Source organism: Zonotrichia albicollis, chromosome 33 (assembly GCF_047830755.1).
Source record: "Zonotrichia albicollis isolate bZonAlb1 chromosome 33, bZonAlb1.hap1, whole genome shotgun sequence".
In the NCBI taxonomy this organism is placed as follows: Eukaryota; Metazoa; Chordata; class Aves; order Passeriformes; family Passerellidae; genus Zonotrichia; species Zonotrichia albicollis.
Window position 1 is genome coordinate 204,050 of NC_133851.1, and position 14,621 is coordinate 218,670.

At 55.8% G+C, this 14,621-nt stretch overlaps 1 protein-coding gene across 1 annotated transcript; it reads left to right on the top strand.

The window, feature by feature from the left end:
- Positions 1–314: 314 nt before the first annotated feature.
- VDR (vitamin D receptor) lies at positions 315–14,560 on the top strand. The gene is made up of 10 exons (XM_074530701.1): positions 315–372; positions 1,560–1,612; positions 5,960–6,110; positions 8,365–8,495; positions 11,160–11,344; positions 11,453–11,576; positions 11,957–12,128; positions 12,587–12,738; positions 13,033–13,149; positions 13,515–14,560. The coding sequence occupies exons 3-10, from the start codon at positions 5,962–5,964 to the stop codon at positions 13,772–13,774; spliced, it is 1,290 nt and encodes a 429-aa protein (XP_074386802.1). The 5' UTR covers positions 315–372; positions 1,560–1,612; positions 5,960–5,961; the 3' UTR covers positions 13,775–14,560.
- Positions 14,561–14,621: the final 61 nt, after the last annotated feature.

Consider the following 14,621-nt stretch of genomic DNA (forward strand, 5'->3'; position numbering starts at 1 on the left):
GGCTGCCCGAGCCCACCGGGCTTTCGGGAGGGGCGGCAGCCCCCGGAGCGCCGGGCGCTGGCACCCCAAGAGTGCCCTGCCCATCGGGGCGCTCCCGGGTGGCGGAGAGAGGTCGGGTGGGCAGCGGGGCCGGGTGGGCACCGGGTGGTCAGCGGGGTCCGGGACCCTCCGAGGAAGCCCCCGCGCTACCGGGGCCACGTGAAATTCCCGCCACACCCCCTCCGCCCTGACCGCGCCCATCCCTGCCCTTATATGGAGTGTATGGGCGGGGCCAAGGCGGGGCCGCGCAGGCAGGGGCGGGGCCGGGGGCGCCGGTTCCCCTCAAAACGCGGCAGCGGGCGGGCCGGGGGCGGCAGCGGGGCCGGGGCTCAGGTATTGGTACCGGGGGACAGGGGGCACCGGGGCCGAGGTACTGGGCACGGGGGTCAGCAGGGACAGGGACAGAGGGGCCGGGGCTCAGGTACCGGTACCGGACAAGGGACGCCGGGGCTGGGGCTCGCTCAGGTACCAGGGACCAGGTACTGGGCAAGGGACAGCGGAGGTACTGGGGACACCGAGGCCGGGGCTCAGGTACCGGGCAGGGGACAGGGGGACACCGGGGCTCAGGTCCCGGACAGGGGACACCGGACCCGGCCAAGGCCAGCCGTTCTCCGCGCCCGCCGCCCCGGCCGTGCCACCGGCGCTCCCCGGGACACGGGGGCGGCCGCTGCGGGCGAACCGGGGGTGCGGGGGCCCCGGGGGTGGCAGGATGGTTCCCAGCTCCCGGGCTGTCCCCGGCGGCAGCAGCGACACGGGCCGGGCGCTGAGGCTCCCCGGTGCTTCCTGGTTTGCGGTTCCCGTGCTGCTTTGGGGGTCCCGTGCGTGTCTGACCCCCCCTCTGGTGCCCTGGGAGCTGTCGGGGGTCCCCTGTGCCCCCCCGCCCCCCGACTCCACGTGACCCCCTAAACTGGGAGCTTTGGGGCTTCCCTGCCAAAATTCGGACCCCCCCCTTGGGGTGTCCCCATCCCATTCTGGGGGTGGCTCCTGATTTTGGGGGGCTCAGCCCCGAGCACCCCCAGTAATCCGGGAGTTCTGGGCTGTTCCGGGGCGTCCCCACATCCCGGAAAGGCACCACTGCCCTTCCCCCTGTGGGGCGCCCCCTTTTTGGGGGGCCTTCGAAACCGGGAAATTCCGAGGTGCCGTGGGGTGTTCGTGTGAATTCAGGGCTTCCGGTAAGGTGATTTTGGGGTTCCTGGGTGCCGAGGGGGTATTAATGTGAATTTAAGGTTTCTTGTAAGGTGATTTTTGGGGTGCCGAGGGGGTGTCAATGTGAATTTAGGGTTTCCCGTAAGGTGATTTTGGGGTTCCTGGCTGCCGTGGGGGTGTCAATGTGAATTTAGGGCTTCCTGTAAGGCGATTTTAGCGTTTCCTGTAAGGCTGATTTTGGGGTTTTTGGCTGCTCTCATGATCAAGCACCCCATTTAAACCCACGTTCAAGGTCCCAGTTCGGGATTTTTGGGGGGTTGGGGGGGCTGAGCCCCCCGACACGGAATTAATCGCCTTACTTCTTGATTCCCCAGCGCCTTCCATATTTCGGAGAATCCCGAGCCGTGCCAGCCCCAGGAAAATCAAGGTACGGGGGGATTTTTATGCACCAGGAATTGAGGGATCCTCTCTGGGCATCCCAAAAGAGTTTTTGGGGCGGTTTGGGGTCGGCAGAGGCGGCTGAGCCTCTCCTTCCTCTCCGTTTCAAGGCTGGAGCTTTGAGAAAAGTTGGGTGTTTTTTCTCGGAAAGAGGTTTTCGGGAGAAGCGACGTTTTTGCGGCGTCTCCTCCTCCTCCCCCGGAGCCGCCCGTGACTCATCTTCCTCCGGCCGGGGAAGGAGCCGCGGCTGCGGCGGGACACGAAAATCCCGGGAAATTGCGGTTTAAATTGCGGTCAAACCCGGGAAAAATCCCGGGAAACCAAGGGGAGCAAAAATCCAGGGAGGTGATGGGGAAAGCAAGGTGTGAGTGGAGCGAAAATCCCGGGAAATTGGGGTTTAAACCCAGGAAGAGGGAGGAAAAATCCAGGGAAGTGATGGGGAAATCAAGGGGGACAGGAATCCCAGGACATTAAGATTAAATCCAGGGAAATCGAGCAGTAAGGGGAGAAAAGTCCAGGGAAATAAAGATTAAACCCGAGGATGAATGGAGAGAAATCCAGGCAAATATGGGGAAACCAAGGGAAGCAAAAATGGTGTAAATAAAGTTAAATAAAGTTTAAAAAGCTCCGATGTTGGGCTGGACCTGGTGGAAATGGGGTGAAATAAAGGGAAAAAAATGCCAGGGTGAGATTGGGTTCCCTCTGGAGTCCTGGAGCAAGGAAAATCTGGGATATGATGATGCAGATGATGATGAGGGTGATAGGAGATGTCTGCCCCAGATCTCCAGGGCGTGACCAGATCAGGACTGAGATGTCCTAGCAATAACAAAAATCCCAAAAATCAGATTTTTCCCAGGTAAAAACACGCCTGGGATCATGGCTGGGGTTTGTTTCCCTGAATCCTGCTGTGTTTAGGGAGGAATAAATGGAAAATCCAGGTGGTTTTTTCCCGATTTAATGGCTAATCCTGCTCCAGAGAATAATTTTTAACTTCTTGTGGCTGAGCCAAAGCAGAGCCAGCCTGGCCTGAGCTCCCTGAGGGGAAATTCTGGAATTGTCAGGGATTGAGAGAGGGAAAATCCCTCTTGGAGGTGGACTAGGATGCAAATAGGAGCCTAAAAAGGAGAGGAATGGGAATGGAAATGGTTCTGGGAATTAAAAAGAAGATAAATAAATTCAGGGAGATGATGGTGAAAGTGAGGGGTGAGAGGAGCAAAGAATCCAGGGAAAATTTGAGGAAAGCAAGGGGAGCAAAATCCGGGGAAATTAGGATTAAATTGAGGTGGAATGGAACAAAAACGTGCCAGGGGTGGCACTGCCAGGATGTCCCCAGTGCCACCCCCTCATTTCCAGCCTCTGCTGACTCAGCTCCTCCTTGGGCCCATTTCTCTTATCTCGGCCCTTATCTGCTCAACCCTCGCCCTTTTTCCCTCGCTAATAAACGGAAAAGGGTGGAAAACAACACCTGGATTTTTATCCGGGCGCCCGAAGGCGTTTCCTCTTTCCCCGGAACCCCAGGAGCTGCTCCGGGCTCTCCTGGGCAGGGGTTCTCCTTGCCTGGAGCCGTTCCTGATCCTGTTCCTGCTTCCCCCTGGGTGCAAAAGGGCATTTCTGGCATACGAAGCCTCCCTCGTTTTTCTCTGGAAAAATTGGGGCCGTTTCCTGAGGGTTTTCCCACCTTCTCCGTGCCCCAGGCGTGGCTGCTGCTCCAATTTCCCAATTCCAGGCGGCAACAGCTCCGGCTGCTGCATCATCCCCTCCTCCTCCTCCCTCCTTGGGCAGGTCGAGGTTCTAGGGAATGAGAATTCCCTTTTCCAGTGGGCACATCCCAGGGAAGGGCTGGACAGGGATTTGGGCTCTTTGCTGCCCCAGGGAGCTCCCTAAAATCCGTTCCTCCCCCCAAAGATCCCTCCCATCCCCATAAATCCCCTGCTCCAGCTTTTGACTCCAGATTTTAAATTCCCTGCTCCAAAAATCAGCAAAATTCCAGCAAAATTCTGACAAGGCCCAGCTCTAGTTTTAGGACGTGTCCCCTGGCCTTGGGCTCGCCTGGGAGGGGACAGCAAATCCCAGATTTCCTGGGAACTGCCGCAGCTGGGAATCACCTGTGTGGCTGCACACCTCCCCAGGGCTGTTTCCAGCACAAAAGAGGATTTGGGGCTGGTGCTGCCGTTCCACTTCTTCTTTGGGAATTTTTCCATAGGGAGAGCCCTTCCCAGCGCAGTTTTTCTGGAATTATGGGGTCTTTTCCCATTTCCTCCTGGTGTCCTATGCCTAAGGGAGTCCTGGGCTCTACAATCCCTTCCTGAGGGGCTGGGACCCTCTAAGAATTCCATGGGGAAAACCTGGATTTCTGTCCTGCTGCTGCCCAGGGTGGCCCTGGGGACACTGCCTGGGACAGGGCACAAAAATTGGGATTTTGGGGCTGTTTCATTCCTGGAAAGGCCCTGACCCCATGTGGGATCCCAAGGCCATGGAGTCCAGACTCTTCCGTGGAATCCTGGAAAATCCCAAATTGGGATCATCCCCTCCAACCCCTGGCCCTACACTGGACACAAAAATCCCAAATATCCACGAGCATTCTGCAAAAGCTCCTTGGGCTGCAGCAGCCTCAGGGCCCTGTCCATTCCCTGGGAAGCTTTTCCACCCTCTGCATGAGGAATTTTCCCTAAAATCCACCCTAAACCTTCCCAGGGATCCTGTCCCAGCAGCTTCAGATAATCCTTGCTCCAATCCCTGGAATTAAGGTAGAATTTCCCCAAATTCCAGCTCCTCTCCCCAGTCCCTGTTTTCAGGGCAGATTTCAGGAGCATTGTGCTGGAATTTTGCTGGATTTTTCCTCCCTCTGGGGCAAAAAACAAGCTCCAAGGGAGGCTGGAAATGGCAAAAAAATAAAAATCCATGTGGAAAATTCCTGTGAATTGTGTTTTCCCGGGGTGGCTTTCTCTCTCCGGAGGGTGACAGAGCAAAAACCTGTTTGGGAATATTTCGAAATCCAGGGAGAAGCTCCGGAGGAGTTCTGGAATTTCCCACAAGCAGGGGCAGCTTCTGCCTGTCAGCCTTCCCCGGATTTTGTCTGGGATACGAGAGGAAGGAATTGGACAGCCTGGAATTAGGGATTAGGAAAAAAAGGAGCAAGGGGAAGGATATGGGGCAGGAGGAGGAAATCCAGGAAGGGTTCAGGAGACACCAGGGAAGACTTTGTGGAAAAAAATCCCATTCCTTGATTTTTTTAAATTTTTCCTTGGAAAGGGGGGAAGGCTTCTCCATGGAATGACCACAGGGGTGCTGGAGGGATCTTTTTTTGGGGTAAAATCCCAGGAAAAGCTGGGCTCAGTTGGGTTTTCCCATTTAGAAGGAGCAGTGGGATGTGTTTGGAGCCCAGGGAATGGCAGTCCAAGGGGCTAACCTGGAATATTCCCCATTTTTTATGGGATAGAGAGAAAACCAGGATCTGAGGGTGCCAAATTCCTCACCCCGGAGTTCCCTCCTGTGCCAGGGCTGGGAGCTCTGGAGTTGCCAGGCTCGTTTTTCCCAGCTGGAATTCCCAGGGGCGTTGGATCTGTCCCTGCTCTTTGCTCCGATTCCGTTGGGAAACTTTCACCCCTTCCCTCTCCCGGCTTTCCATGGATTTTTATTCATCTGGAATGTCCCAGTGCAGTGGCTCCTGTGGGGTTTTGGGAATTCTTTGTCTGGGGATCCCCAGGGATCCTCCAGCCCAGCCCCAACCCCAAAGCCCAGCTGGGAAAATCCAAATGAAAACAAAATTCCAAAGGAATTAAAGGAATGAAGGTGAAAATCCAGGCTTTGGTTGGGAATGGTGGCAGAGGAGACCTGAGAATGGTGTCCCAGGGAATTCCCAAAAATCCAGATCTTGCCCCAAAATCCCCCTCAGGAATCCCTGGAAAACAGCCCCAAAGCAGAGGGAATTATTTAATTGGGAGTTTAATGGGATTTAATGGATTTAAAGGTGCACCTGGAATTTGGGAATGGGAGGGTTTGGAATGGGAAAAAAGCACTTTTTTTCTCTCCTTTTTTTAAAGGAAAACATTCCAGAGGCACCGGGAATTTTTAAGGAGCCTTGGGGTTGTTAAGTGAGCCTCTCCCAACCCCAGAGCTTTCCCAGCATTCCAGAATCCCAAAAATCTATTGGAATCTTTTTGGGCAGTTTTAATGCCCAGAGCCAATGGGAATAAAAATTCCTTGCCCGAATCAGGGGGAATGCAAGGAAAACTCCTAAATTTTAGGGATAATTTTACACTGAGCCCCTGACTTTGCCGCAGATGGGGTGGAATTAAAGAAAATCGGTGACAAATTCCATTTTTTCCCCTGGCAGCCATGGACCCGGGCGCCTGCAGCACCTCGGTGGCGGATCCCGCCGGGGAGTGCGAGCGCGGCGTGCCCAGGGTCTGCGGGGTCTGCGGGGACAGAGCCACCGGCTTCCACTTCAACGCCATGACCTGCGAGGGCTGCAAGGGCTTCTTCAGGTGGGCCCGGGCCTCTGGGACTGCCCCATCCCAAAAAAACCCGGGAACCCCAAGGGGAAACCAATGGGGTGCTGGAATTCCCGGTGGTGCCGCATTCCCATGGTGTAAAGGGGGGAAATTGTTTCTTTCTTTTGTGGAATGGGGTTTTTCCCCCTGTTTTTCCAGGGTTTTTCATGGATCTGGGAACTTTGCACCCCCCCATCCCAAAAAACTCTGGGAGTCCCAATGGGAAATGAACAGGGTGCTGAAATAGGCCTGGAATTCCTGGTGGTGCTGCTTTCCCATGGTGTAAAAGGAGGGAAAATCATTGATTTCTTTTGTGGGATGGGTTTTGCGCCATTTTTCCAGGGTTTTTCATGGATCTGGGAGATTTGCAGTGCTTCAGGAGAAGGGGGGAGTGTGGGAAAACTCCCCTGGGGTTACAAATTGGGATTTATCCCCAGCCCTAAAATCTCAAAAACTTCTGGGACTGGGGAATGAGGAAGGGCAGGGGATGCCCTGGAGCAGCTCTTTGCAAAATCCAGCATTTCCAGGGAATTCTGCTGTCCCCCTTGGGAATTCTGGGTCACCCTGGGAATTGTGCCCCCATCCCCGCTCCCTGCTGAAGCCCTCCCCAGCTCCCAGCACCAATCCCTCATTCCAGGCCAGGAATGAGGCCTGGAATTCTCTATTTTTAGCCCCTGGGATCCCAAATCCGCCTGGGAATGGGTGGCTCAGGAAGGTTTCCATGGAATTCCAGCCCAGCCTGGCTCCGGTGTCACCCTGGGAGCCTCTGGAGCCACCCAAGCTGCAATTTTCATTCCAAACCTGGAATTTTGGCCTGCCCTGAGCCCTGGGAATGTTTTTCCCTCCTCCAAGGCCTCGTTGCTTGTGCATTCCCGGCCTTTCCTTGGGGTTTTGTGGAAAAAAATAAGCTTCTTGTGCACCAAAATCTGGAATTTTGGGGTGTCCAGGGCTGAATTCCAAGGGCTGGGATTGTGTTTCCCCACTTGGAGCAGCAAAATTCCAAAGGTTTTGGAGGAATGGGGGAAAACAGGGCCCTGCCATCCATTTTTCTGGGATGAATTCCTGAAAATCCAAAATTCCTGTCAGGAAAAGGCAGAGTGCAGCCACTTTGTTTACCTCTCCCTTTCTAAATGCAGCTTTTAATTCCTGGGGCTGCAGGCGAGGGAATCTTGAAGATTTTTACCCAGATTTGATTCTTTTACCCATTTTAAAATATTTTACTTTATATTTTACTAAAATTTTTATTTTGTTACCCATATGTGATATTTTAGCCCATATTTGACATCTTTTACCCCAATTTAATTTTTTTTTTTTACCCAGTTTTGAAATTTTTGACCCATTTTTTATCTGAGTATTGGCCTTGGGCACTTGTAGGGATTGGGCAGCCACAGCTTTTCTGGGAATTCTATTCCAGGGCCTCACAGGGAGGAATTTCTTCCCAATATCCCATCTACCACCTTTTTCCTGGGAAACTCTGGCTCTGACCCTTTGTGCTGGGAATATTCTGATCATTTTTCCTTGGAAGTTTCTGCCCTTGACCCTTTGTCCTTGGGGTATTTTGGCTCCGACCCTTTACCCCAGGAAGATTCTGGCTCTGACCTTTTGTCCTGGAAGGTTCTGACCCTTTTTCCTTGGAAATTCTGGCTCTGGCCGTTATTCCTTGGAAGGTTTTGGCTCTGCCCCGTTGGCTGGCAGGCTCTGACCCTTTTCCCTGGGTTATTTTGGCTCTGACCCTTTGTCCCGGTGGCTCCACGTTCCCATTCCGCTGTGGTTTCCCTGCAGCTCAGGGTTGTCATTTTCAGGCTCCTTTCTCTGTGTCCTGCAGCGAGAATTCCTCTCCCTGCACACCCAAAATGTGCTCGGGCCAGTTCTGCCAGCAAAGCCGGGCTTAGGGCGGCTGGGTTTAAACCACACGGCCCCAGCTCGGGTTTATTTTGCTGCCGGGGGGGTTTCTCTGCAATCCTGCAATCCTTCCACCCTCCTGGCCTTAAAAATCCCTGTTTAAACCCAAAGCCTTCTTAAACTTACATGCTGGACTGGGCTTAGAGCAGCCTGGTTTAGTGGAAGGGGATCAAGCTGGGTTTAAGGTAATTTCCCCCAAACCATTTTGGGATAAACCCTTGGGTGTTTCCCTGGGGGGAATTTTCCTTTCCCAGCAGTGCCTGCAGCTCCCAACCCAGCTGATGTCTGGAGCACCAGCCAAACCAGCAGGAATGGAGCCCAAAAAGGGGTTTTGTCCCTTTTGCAGGAGGAGCATGAAGAGGAAGGCCATGTTCACCTGTCCCTTCAGCGGGGAGTGCCACATCACCAAGGACAACCGGCGGCACTGCCAGGCCTGCCGGCTGAAACGCTGCCTGGACATCGGCATGATGAAGGAGTGTGAGTGTGCGAGGGCTGTGAGTGTGCGAGGGCGGTGAATGTGAGTGTCCAGCCCAGGGAATGCTCATGGGGCCCTGGCTGTGCCTCTGCCACCTCCCTGGTGCCACAGGGAACCTCCCAGGAATGCAAAGGGCAGAGGAAGCAGCGGGTAATGATTGAGAGGAGCTGGTTTAATGATTCCTTCCCATCCCAGAGTTGTGTTCTCATGGATTCTCCTGGGGTTTTCTTTGAGGAAAATCAGCTCCATGGCTCCCAATGGCTCTGAAAATTCTCTTTTCCAGCATTTTCTATGCTCCACAGGGAGAGCTGGATGAGCTTTCCCATCCCCATGGAGCTGGGTTGGGTTTTCCTCTTCTCCCTCTGAGATTTTTTTTTCCTGACCCTTTTTTCCATGTGGGATAAAGCAGGGACTTAAGTCAACAGCAGAGGGAATAAAAGCGGTTTTTAAGCTCAGTCCAAACACACAAATGTGGCCCAAATGTTTGTTTTCTCCGGGTGTATTTAGAGATAAGTGGCTTTTAAAATTAAAACATGTTTGAGGTGCTGGGGAGGAGCTGGGTGCTCCTGGAGAGCTCCAACCAAACATTTTCTGTTGGGAGATTGTGGCCAGGGTGTCCATGGAGCTGGAAATTCGGGCTATGGAAGCAGAGCCCTTTCTCTGATGTGCTAAACAGAGCCTGATGTCACCCCAGGGCCTCCAGAAAATCAGCATTTGGAGTGTTTGTGAGGGCAAAAATGCTTACATTTTCAATGACCCTGATGGGAATCCCTGGATCTTATTCTTTGGGATTGGCAGGTTGATGAGGGAGGAAAAGGCTGCACCCCACCCTGGCTGTCCCCAAATTCTGGGGAGCTGTCCCTGTGTTTTGGGAGCCTCTAATGAGGGAAGTGCTGTAATTTGTACCAGCAGCCAATTAATTACCCAGGAAGGGCTGGCAAGTTGCTGGGCAGCAATTCCACGGGGTTTTCTCCACGTTTTCCCCACAGGAGTTAACGTGTAAACAGCCCCGTTAGCAAATCCTGCCTGCATTAACCAAAACTGACCCAGACAGGCTAAAAATAGCTAAAAATGGACTTTGCTGCTGGAAAAATGAGGGAGGACGAAGGGTTGGGGTTATTTTTAGGTGGAAGAAGGGAATCGGGAAGGTTTTGAGGCCTTGTTTTCCACAGAGTGTTGGGATTCAGGGCTGGGAATGTGGGGTAGGGAGGAAGAGGAGCAGGGCAGAGCCTTCAGCTGGGGATAATTTGGGCTCTTCCACACCTCTGAAATTTGGGGTTTGTCCCAGTTTGGGGCAGGAGGAGCTGGGTCTGGCCAGCTGAGGGGTTTGGTGACCCCAACTCTCCCAGCCCTGTGCCAGGCCCAGGTCACCACGTGGCGTTTCCAGCTTGGGCAAATATTTGTGGTTTTCTGCCTGTCTGGGGACAAGAAGGGCAGAGAAAACCCCTCCAGGCCTTGGGATAGGGGAATTCTCAGCCAGGGCCTGTCCCCTCCTCACAGGATGGCCTGGGAAATCCGGCCTTTCCCACTTTCTAGGTGGCCAGAAAATGTGGAATTACCCTTTCCCTGCCTTCTTCCAGCTGCCTGCAGCTGAGGGAGGGGTGTCTGTCCCTCAGGGATGTTGAGGCTTCCTTGTATCCTTCCCTAATAGTCCCTAAAAATGGGATTTTTTAACAGCTCCTGCTCTCTGTGCAGCACCAGGGTGGGTGACCCCGAGCAGGCCCCTGTGGATCTGATGCTTTTTGTGATAAAAACTGGCAAAGGGAAATGGCAAAATCCTGATTCTCCTCCCCGATGGTGGAGGTGGGAGCAACCTTTCGGCCCCTCCTGAGGTGTCCCAGGCCCCTGTGAGGTTGTGCAAGGCTGGGGAATGGAAAATGGAGAATGGAAAATCGCCCTGGGCCAAAGGAGCCAGCAAGGCCGAGGCCTCCTTGCCTTGAGCTCCTCCCGCTGACCTCTCGCCCCAAATTCCACCTTGGCCCTCCCAGCACGGGGTCCCTGCACCAGAAATTTCAGAAACAGCCCCTGAGGTGTCCAGTCCCTGCAGAAAGGGCTGAGGAAAAGGAACTCCTTTTTCCTTTCCTCCTCCTCAAAACAGCGCTTTGAGGGGGCTCTGCTGTGACCCCAGAGATTTCTGCAGTTCCCCGCTGCCTTTGTCACTCCCAGCCCCTCTGAGGCTGCTCAGGGCTTGGAGTGATTGATAAAAAAGTGAAGATTTGAGCCCAAATTGCCCTCAGCTGCTCCTTTTTCCTGAGCAAACAGGCCCAGCCTTGCGTGGAGCCCAACCTTTGGCCGCTGCCGAGCGCCGCCACCCCAATAAAAGCCATAAATCCCCAGCCCTGAGTGCCTTGACCTTAAAAATCAGATTAAATCTGCCCCGAAGCAGCGCTGGACACCCCTGGTGGCAGCTGGGAGCCGAGGGTTTGGGGATTTGAGAGGGCTGAGCAAACAGGGAGGGAGCAGAACGGGCACGGCTGGCACGGCCTCGGTGCCCCCAGAGCCTCCCCTGAAAGCACCAAAAACCTCCTGGGCACAGCAGGAAATGGGGCCAAGCTGTTGTAGGGGCACAAAGGGATTTTCCAGGTGGCAAAAGCAATTTTCCAGGGGCTGGGTGTGGCATCCAGGGCTCTTTCTAATCCCTGATTCCACCCCTTTTCCTCTCCCAGTCATCCTTACGGACGAGGAGGTGCAGAGGAAGAGGGAGATGATCCTGAAGAGGAAGGAGGAGGAAGCCCTGAGGGAAAGCCTCAAACCCAAACTCTCAGAGGAGCAACAGAAAGTCATCGACATCCTGCTCGAGGCCCATCGCAAAACCTACGACCCCACCTATGCTGACTTCACCAAATTTCGGGTACTGACCCCAAAAGATCTCTTTCATCCCTCAAATTCCCCCTGCAAAATCCACAGACCCCTCTGCCAGCCCCGTTCCTCAAGGAGTTTTCTCTGTTTTCTCCCCCAGCCCCCCGTGAGGAGCCAACCCAGCAGCAGAGGGGCCACAAAATCCTCGTCCCTGCTCACCCAGGACCTGTCCTCAGAGGATTCCTCGGATCTCTTCAGCTCCGAGGCCTTCAGCACATTCCCAGGTGTGCCCCAGCTCCTCCTGGCCCCAAACTGGGATTGGAAGCCAGGGAGGGACCCCAGGGCCCGCTTGGGCTGGAGGTGACACCTCAAACCACCCCAAATTCCAGGGGAGGGGATGGGCTGTGCCAGAGCCCAAATTAACCCCAGCACAAGGGTCTGCCATGCTCCTCCTCTTCCTCATCCCACATTCCCCGACTGGGATCCCAAACCAGCCCTGAATCCTATAGAGAACCTGGCCTCAAAAGCCCCCAGATTCCCTCCCCTCACCCCTCCAGGGCTCAGAGGGGCAGAAAGGCAGCTCCTCCACCCAGATTTGGGATTCCAGAGCCTCTGCTCAGCTCTGGGGGGCTCGCTGGGGTGCTCAGAGCGTTTCCCCCTGCAGACCCCACGGAGCCACCGCCATTCCCCAGCCTGGCGCTGCAGGAGGAGCAGGATGAGAGCTCCTCGGTGAACCTGGAGTTCTCCCAGCTCTCCATGCTCCCACACCTGGCTGACCTGGTCAGCTACAGCATCCAGAAGGTGATCGGCTTTGCCAAGATGATCCCGGGATTCAGGTGAGGCTGCAGATCCCAAATCTGGTATTTCCTGCCCCTGGGAACCCCGTGCTGCCCCTCCCAGCCATTCCTCCGCCCTGTTCCCTTCCCAGTTCTACTCTCTGTCTCTCCCCTTCCCTGGGGTTCTCCCCTTTTTCCAATACCCTGGAAAACACACACAGATTCCACCCAGAGCTCCTGCAGCTCCCGAGGGGCCCAGGAGGGGCCGCAGGTTCTGTTCATTCCAAGATTTGAGGCAAAAATGCACCTGAAAAAAACCCTGGAATGGGAATTCCTGAGAAGGCACCTCAGGCTCTGTTCATTCCATGATTTGGGACCAAAACACACCTGAAAAAAACCTTGGAATGGGAATTCCTGGAGAGGGAGCCTCAGTTGAGGGCCTGGCGAGCACCCTCCTGTCCCTGTCCTGTGTCCCCTGAGTGCCCCGCTCCCCACCCAGACGGCAAATCCTCCTGCAGGGATCTGTCTGTGGAGGACCAGATCGTGCTGCTCAAGTGCAGCGCCATGGAGGTGATCATGCTGCGCTCCAACGAGTCCTTCACCCTCGAGGACATGTCCTGGACCTGCGGCAGCAGCGACTTCAAGTACAGGGTCAGCGACGTCACCCAGGGTAAGGGAGACCCAGCCCCAAATCCTGAAATTCCCTGACTTTCCCTCTGCTGGGCCTTCTCTGTACCTGGCTGAGAATGGGGGTGGGTCCTGCCCCAAATTCTGGGGGTTTGGGAGGTGACAAGTGGTGCTTCAAGGTCTGCAGTGGCACCTCAGGGTCTCCAGTGCCACCTCCTCAATGGCCCCAGTGCCACCCCAATGTGTTGGAAAAAATCCCCGTCCAAAGGGAAAGATCCCCTTCCAGAGGAAAATGAGCCTTTTCCAGAGACCCCCTGAGGCCCCGTTCTCTCCACAGCCGGGCACAGCATGGCCCTGCTGGAGCCGCTGGTGAAGTTCCAGGTGGGGCTGAAGAAGCTGAACCTGCACGAGGAGGAGCATGTGCTGCTCATGGCCATCTGCATCCTGTCCCCAGGTAGGGACAGACCCACCCCAAATCCTAAAAACCCACAGAAGGGAGGGGAAAAACCATCAGAACGGCTGACCCTAAAAAGGGATGAAAGAAAGGGAAAAGCCCCAGACCATAAAAAGGGACAAAATGGAAGGGAATTATCCCAAACCCTAAAAAGGGGTGAAAGGGAGGGAATCCTCCCAAACCCTAAAAACCCAAAAAAGGCAGGAATCCCCCAAAGCCCTAGAAAGGGGTGAAAGGGAAGGAATCCCCCTAAACCATAAAAAGGGGTGAAAGGGAAGGGAATCACCCCAGACCATAAAAAGCCCCAAAAGGCAAGGAATCCCCCCAGAGCCCTGTCGCCCCCCTGAGCGCTGCCCGTCCCGCAGACCGGCCGGGCGTGCGGGAGCCGCTGCGGGTGGAGGCGCTGCAGGAGCGGCTCTCGGAGGTGCTGCAGAGCTACATCCGCGCCCGGCACGCCGCGCCCGGCGGCCGCCTGCTATACGCCAAGATGATCCAGAAGCTGGCGGACCTGCGCAGCCTCAACGAGGAGCACTCGCGGCAGTACCGCTGTCTGTCCTTCCAGCCCGAGCACAGCATGCAGCTCACGCCGCTGCTGCTCGAGGTCTTCGGCAACGAGATCTCCTGAGCGCCCGCACGGCAGGAGCGGCCCCGCAGCCCCGCGGGACGGGGAGCCGGCGCTGGGTGTGCGGGAGGAGCTGAGCCCGGGCAGGGGTCGGGGTCTGGGGTCGCTGCTCCAGGAGCAGCTTCCCCGCATCCCCGCGGGTGGTTTGGGGCCGGGCTGCCTCGAATCCCTTCTTTTTGCGAATGTATGGAAGGGCAAGTGCCGGGAGATGAACTGGGATGAGCCAGAGGCAGCCGAGAAAAAGCCCCGAGGGGGGAAATGTCCTCGACCCTCAAAGGGAAGAGCAGGACGAGCTTTGTTTGCACTCCCTGGGAAGGGGGGAGCAGGGGCATCTCCAGGAGACAGCTCCGCTTTGGAGCGGGACCCCTCTGCGGGATGGGGTGATGACTGCTGGGATGGGACAGGGACCCCAATTCCAGCTTGGCCTCCTTCCCCTGCCATGTTCTGGAGGCGGCTCCAGGCCCTTGTACCCACCCGGAGCAAGGGGGCTTTGGGAGCTGGGGGGCTCCAGAGCCCTGGGAAGAGCCATGACAACCCCCCGCGGCCACGAGCAATGGTAAGAGGGTCCCCGGTGTCCAGAGGGTCTCCGGCTCGGGCCAATAAACTCCTGCTTGGGCAAACCAACTCAGCGCCAGGCTCGTGTGTCCGTCCATCCATCCATCCCTGTGTATCTGACCATCCCTGGGTCCCCGGGGGCCGTGGAGGACCGTGTGTGTCTGTCCCGGAGGTGTCCGTGTGTCCGCGTCCCTCGATCCCGGTCCCGCCCGCCAGAGGGCGCTCGCCACACCAAACCGCCTCCTGGGCCCCCCGCCTCGTGCGCGTGCGCACTCGCTGGGGGCGGGGCTGATCC

Coding starts and splice junctions, on each gene's coding strand:
- VDR (XM_074530701.1), top strand. CDS start 5,962: ATGGACCCGGGCGCCTGCAGCACCTCGGTGGCGGATCCCGCCGGGGAG. Junction 6,111..8,364: donor GGCTGCAAGGGCTTCTTCAG/GTGGGCCCGGGC, acceptor TCCCTTTTGCAG/GAGGAGCATGAAGAGGAAGG. Junction 11,345..11,452: donor CTGACTTCACCAAATTTCGG/GTACTGACCCCA, acceptor TTTCTCCCCCAG/CCCCCCGTGAGGAGCCAACC.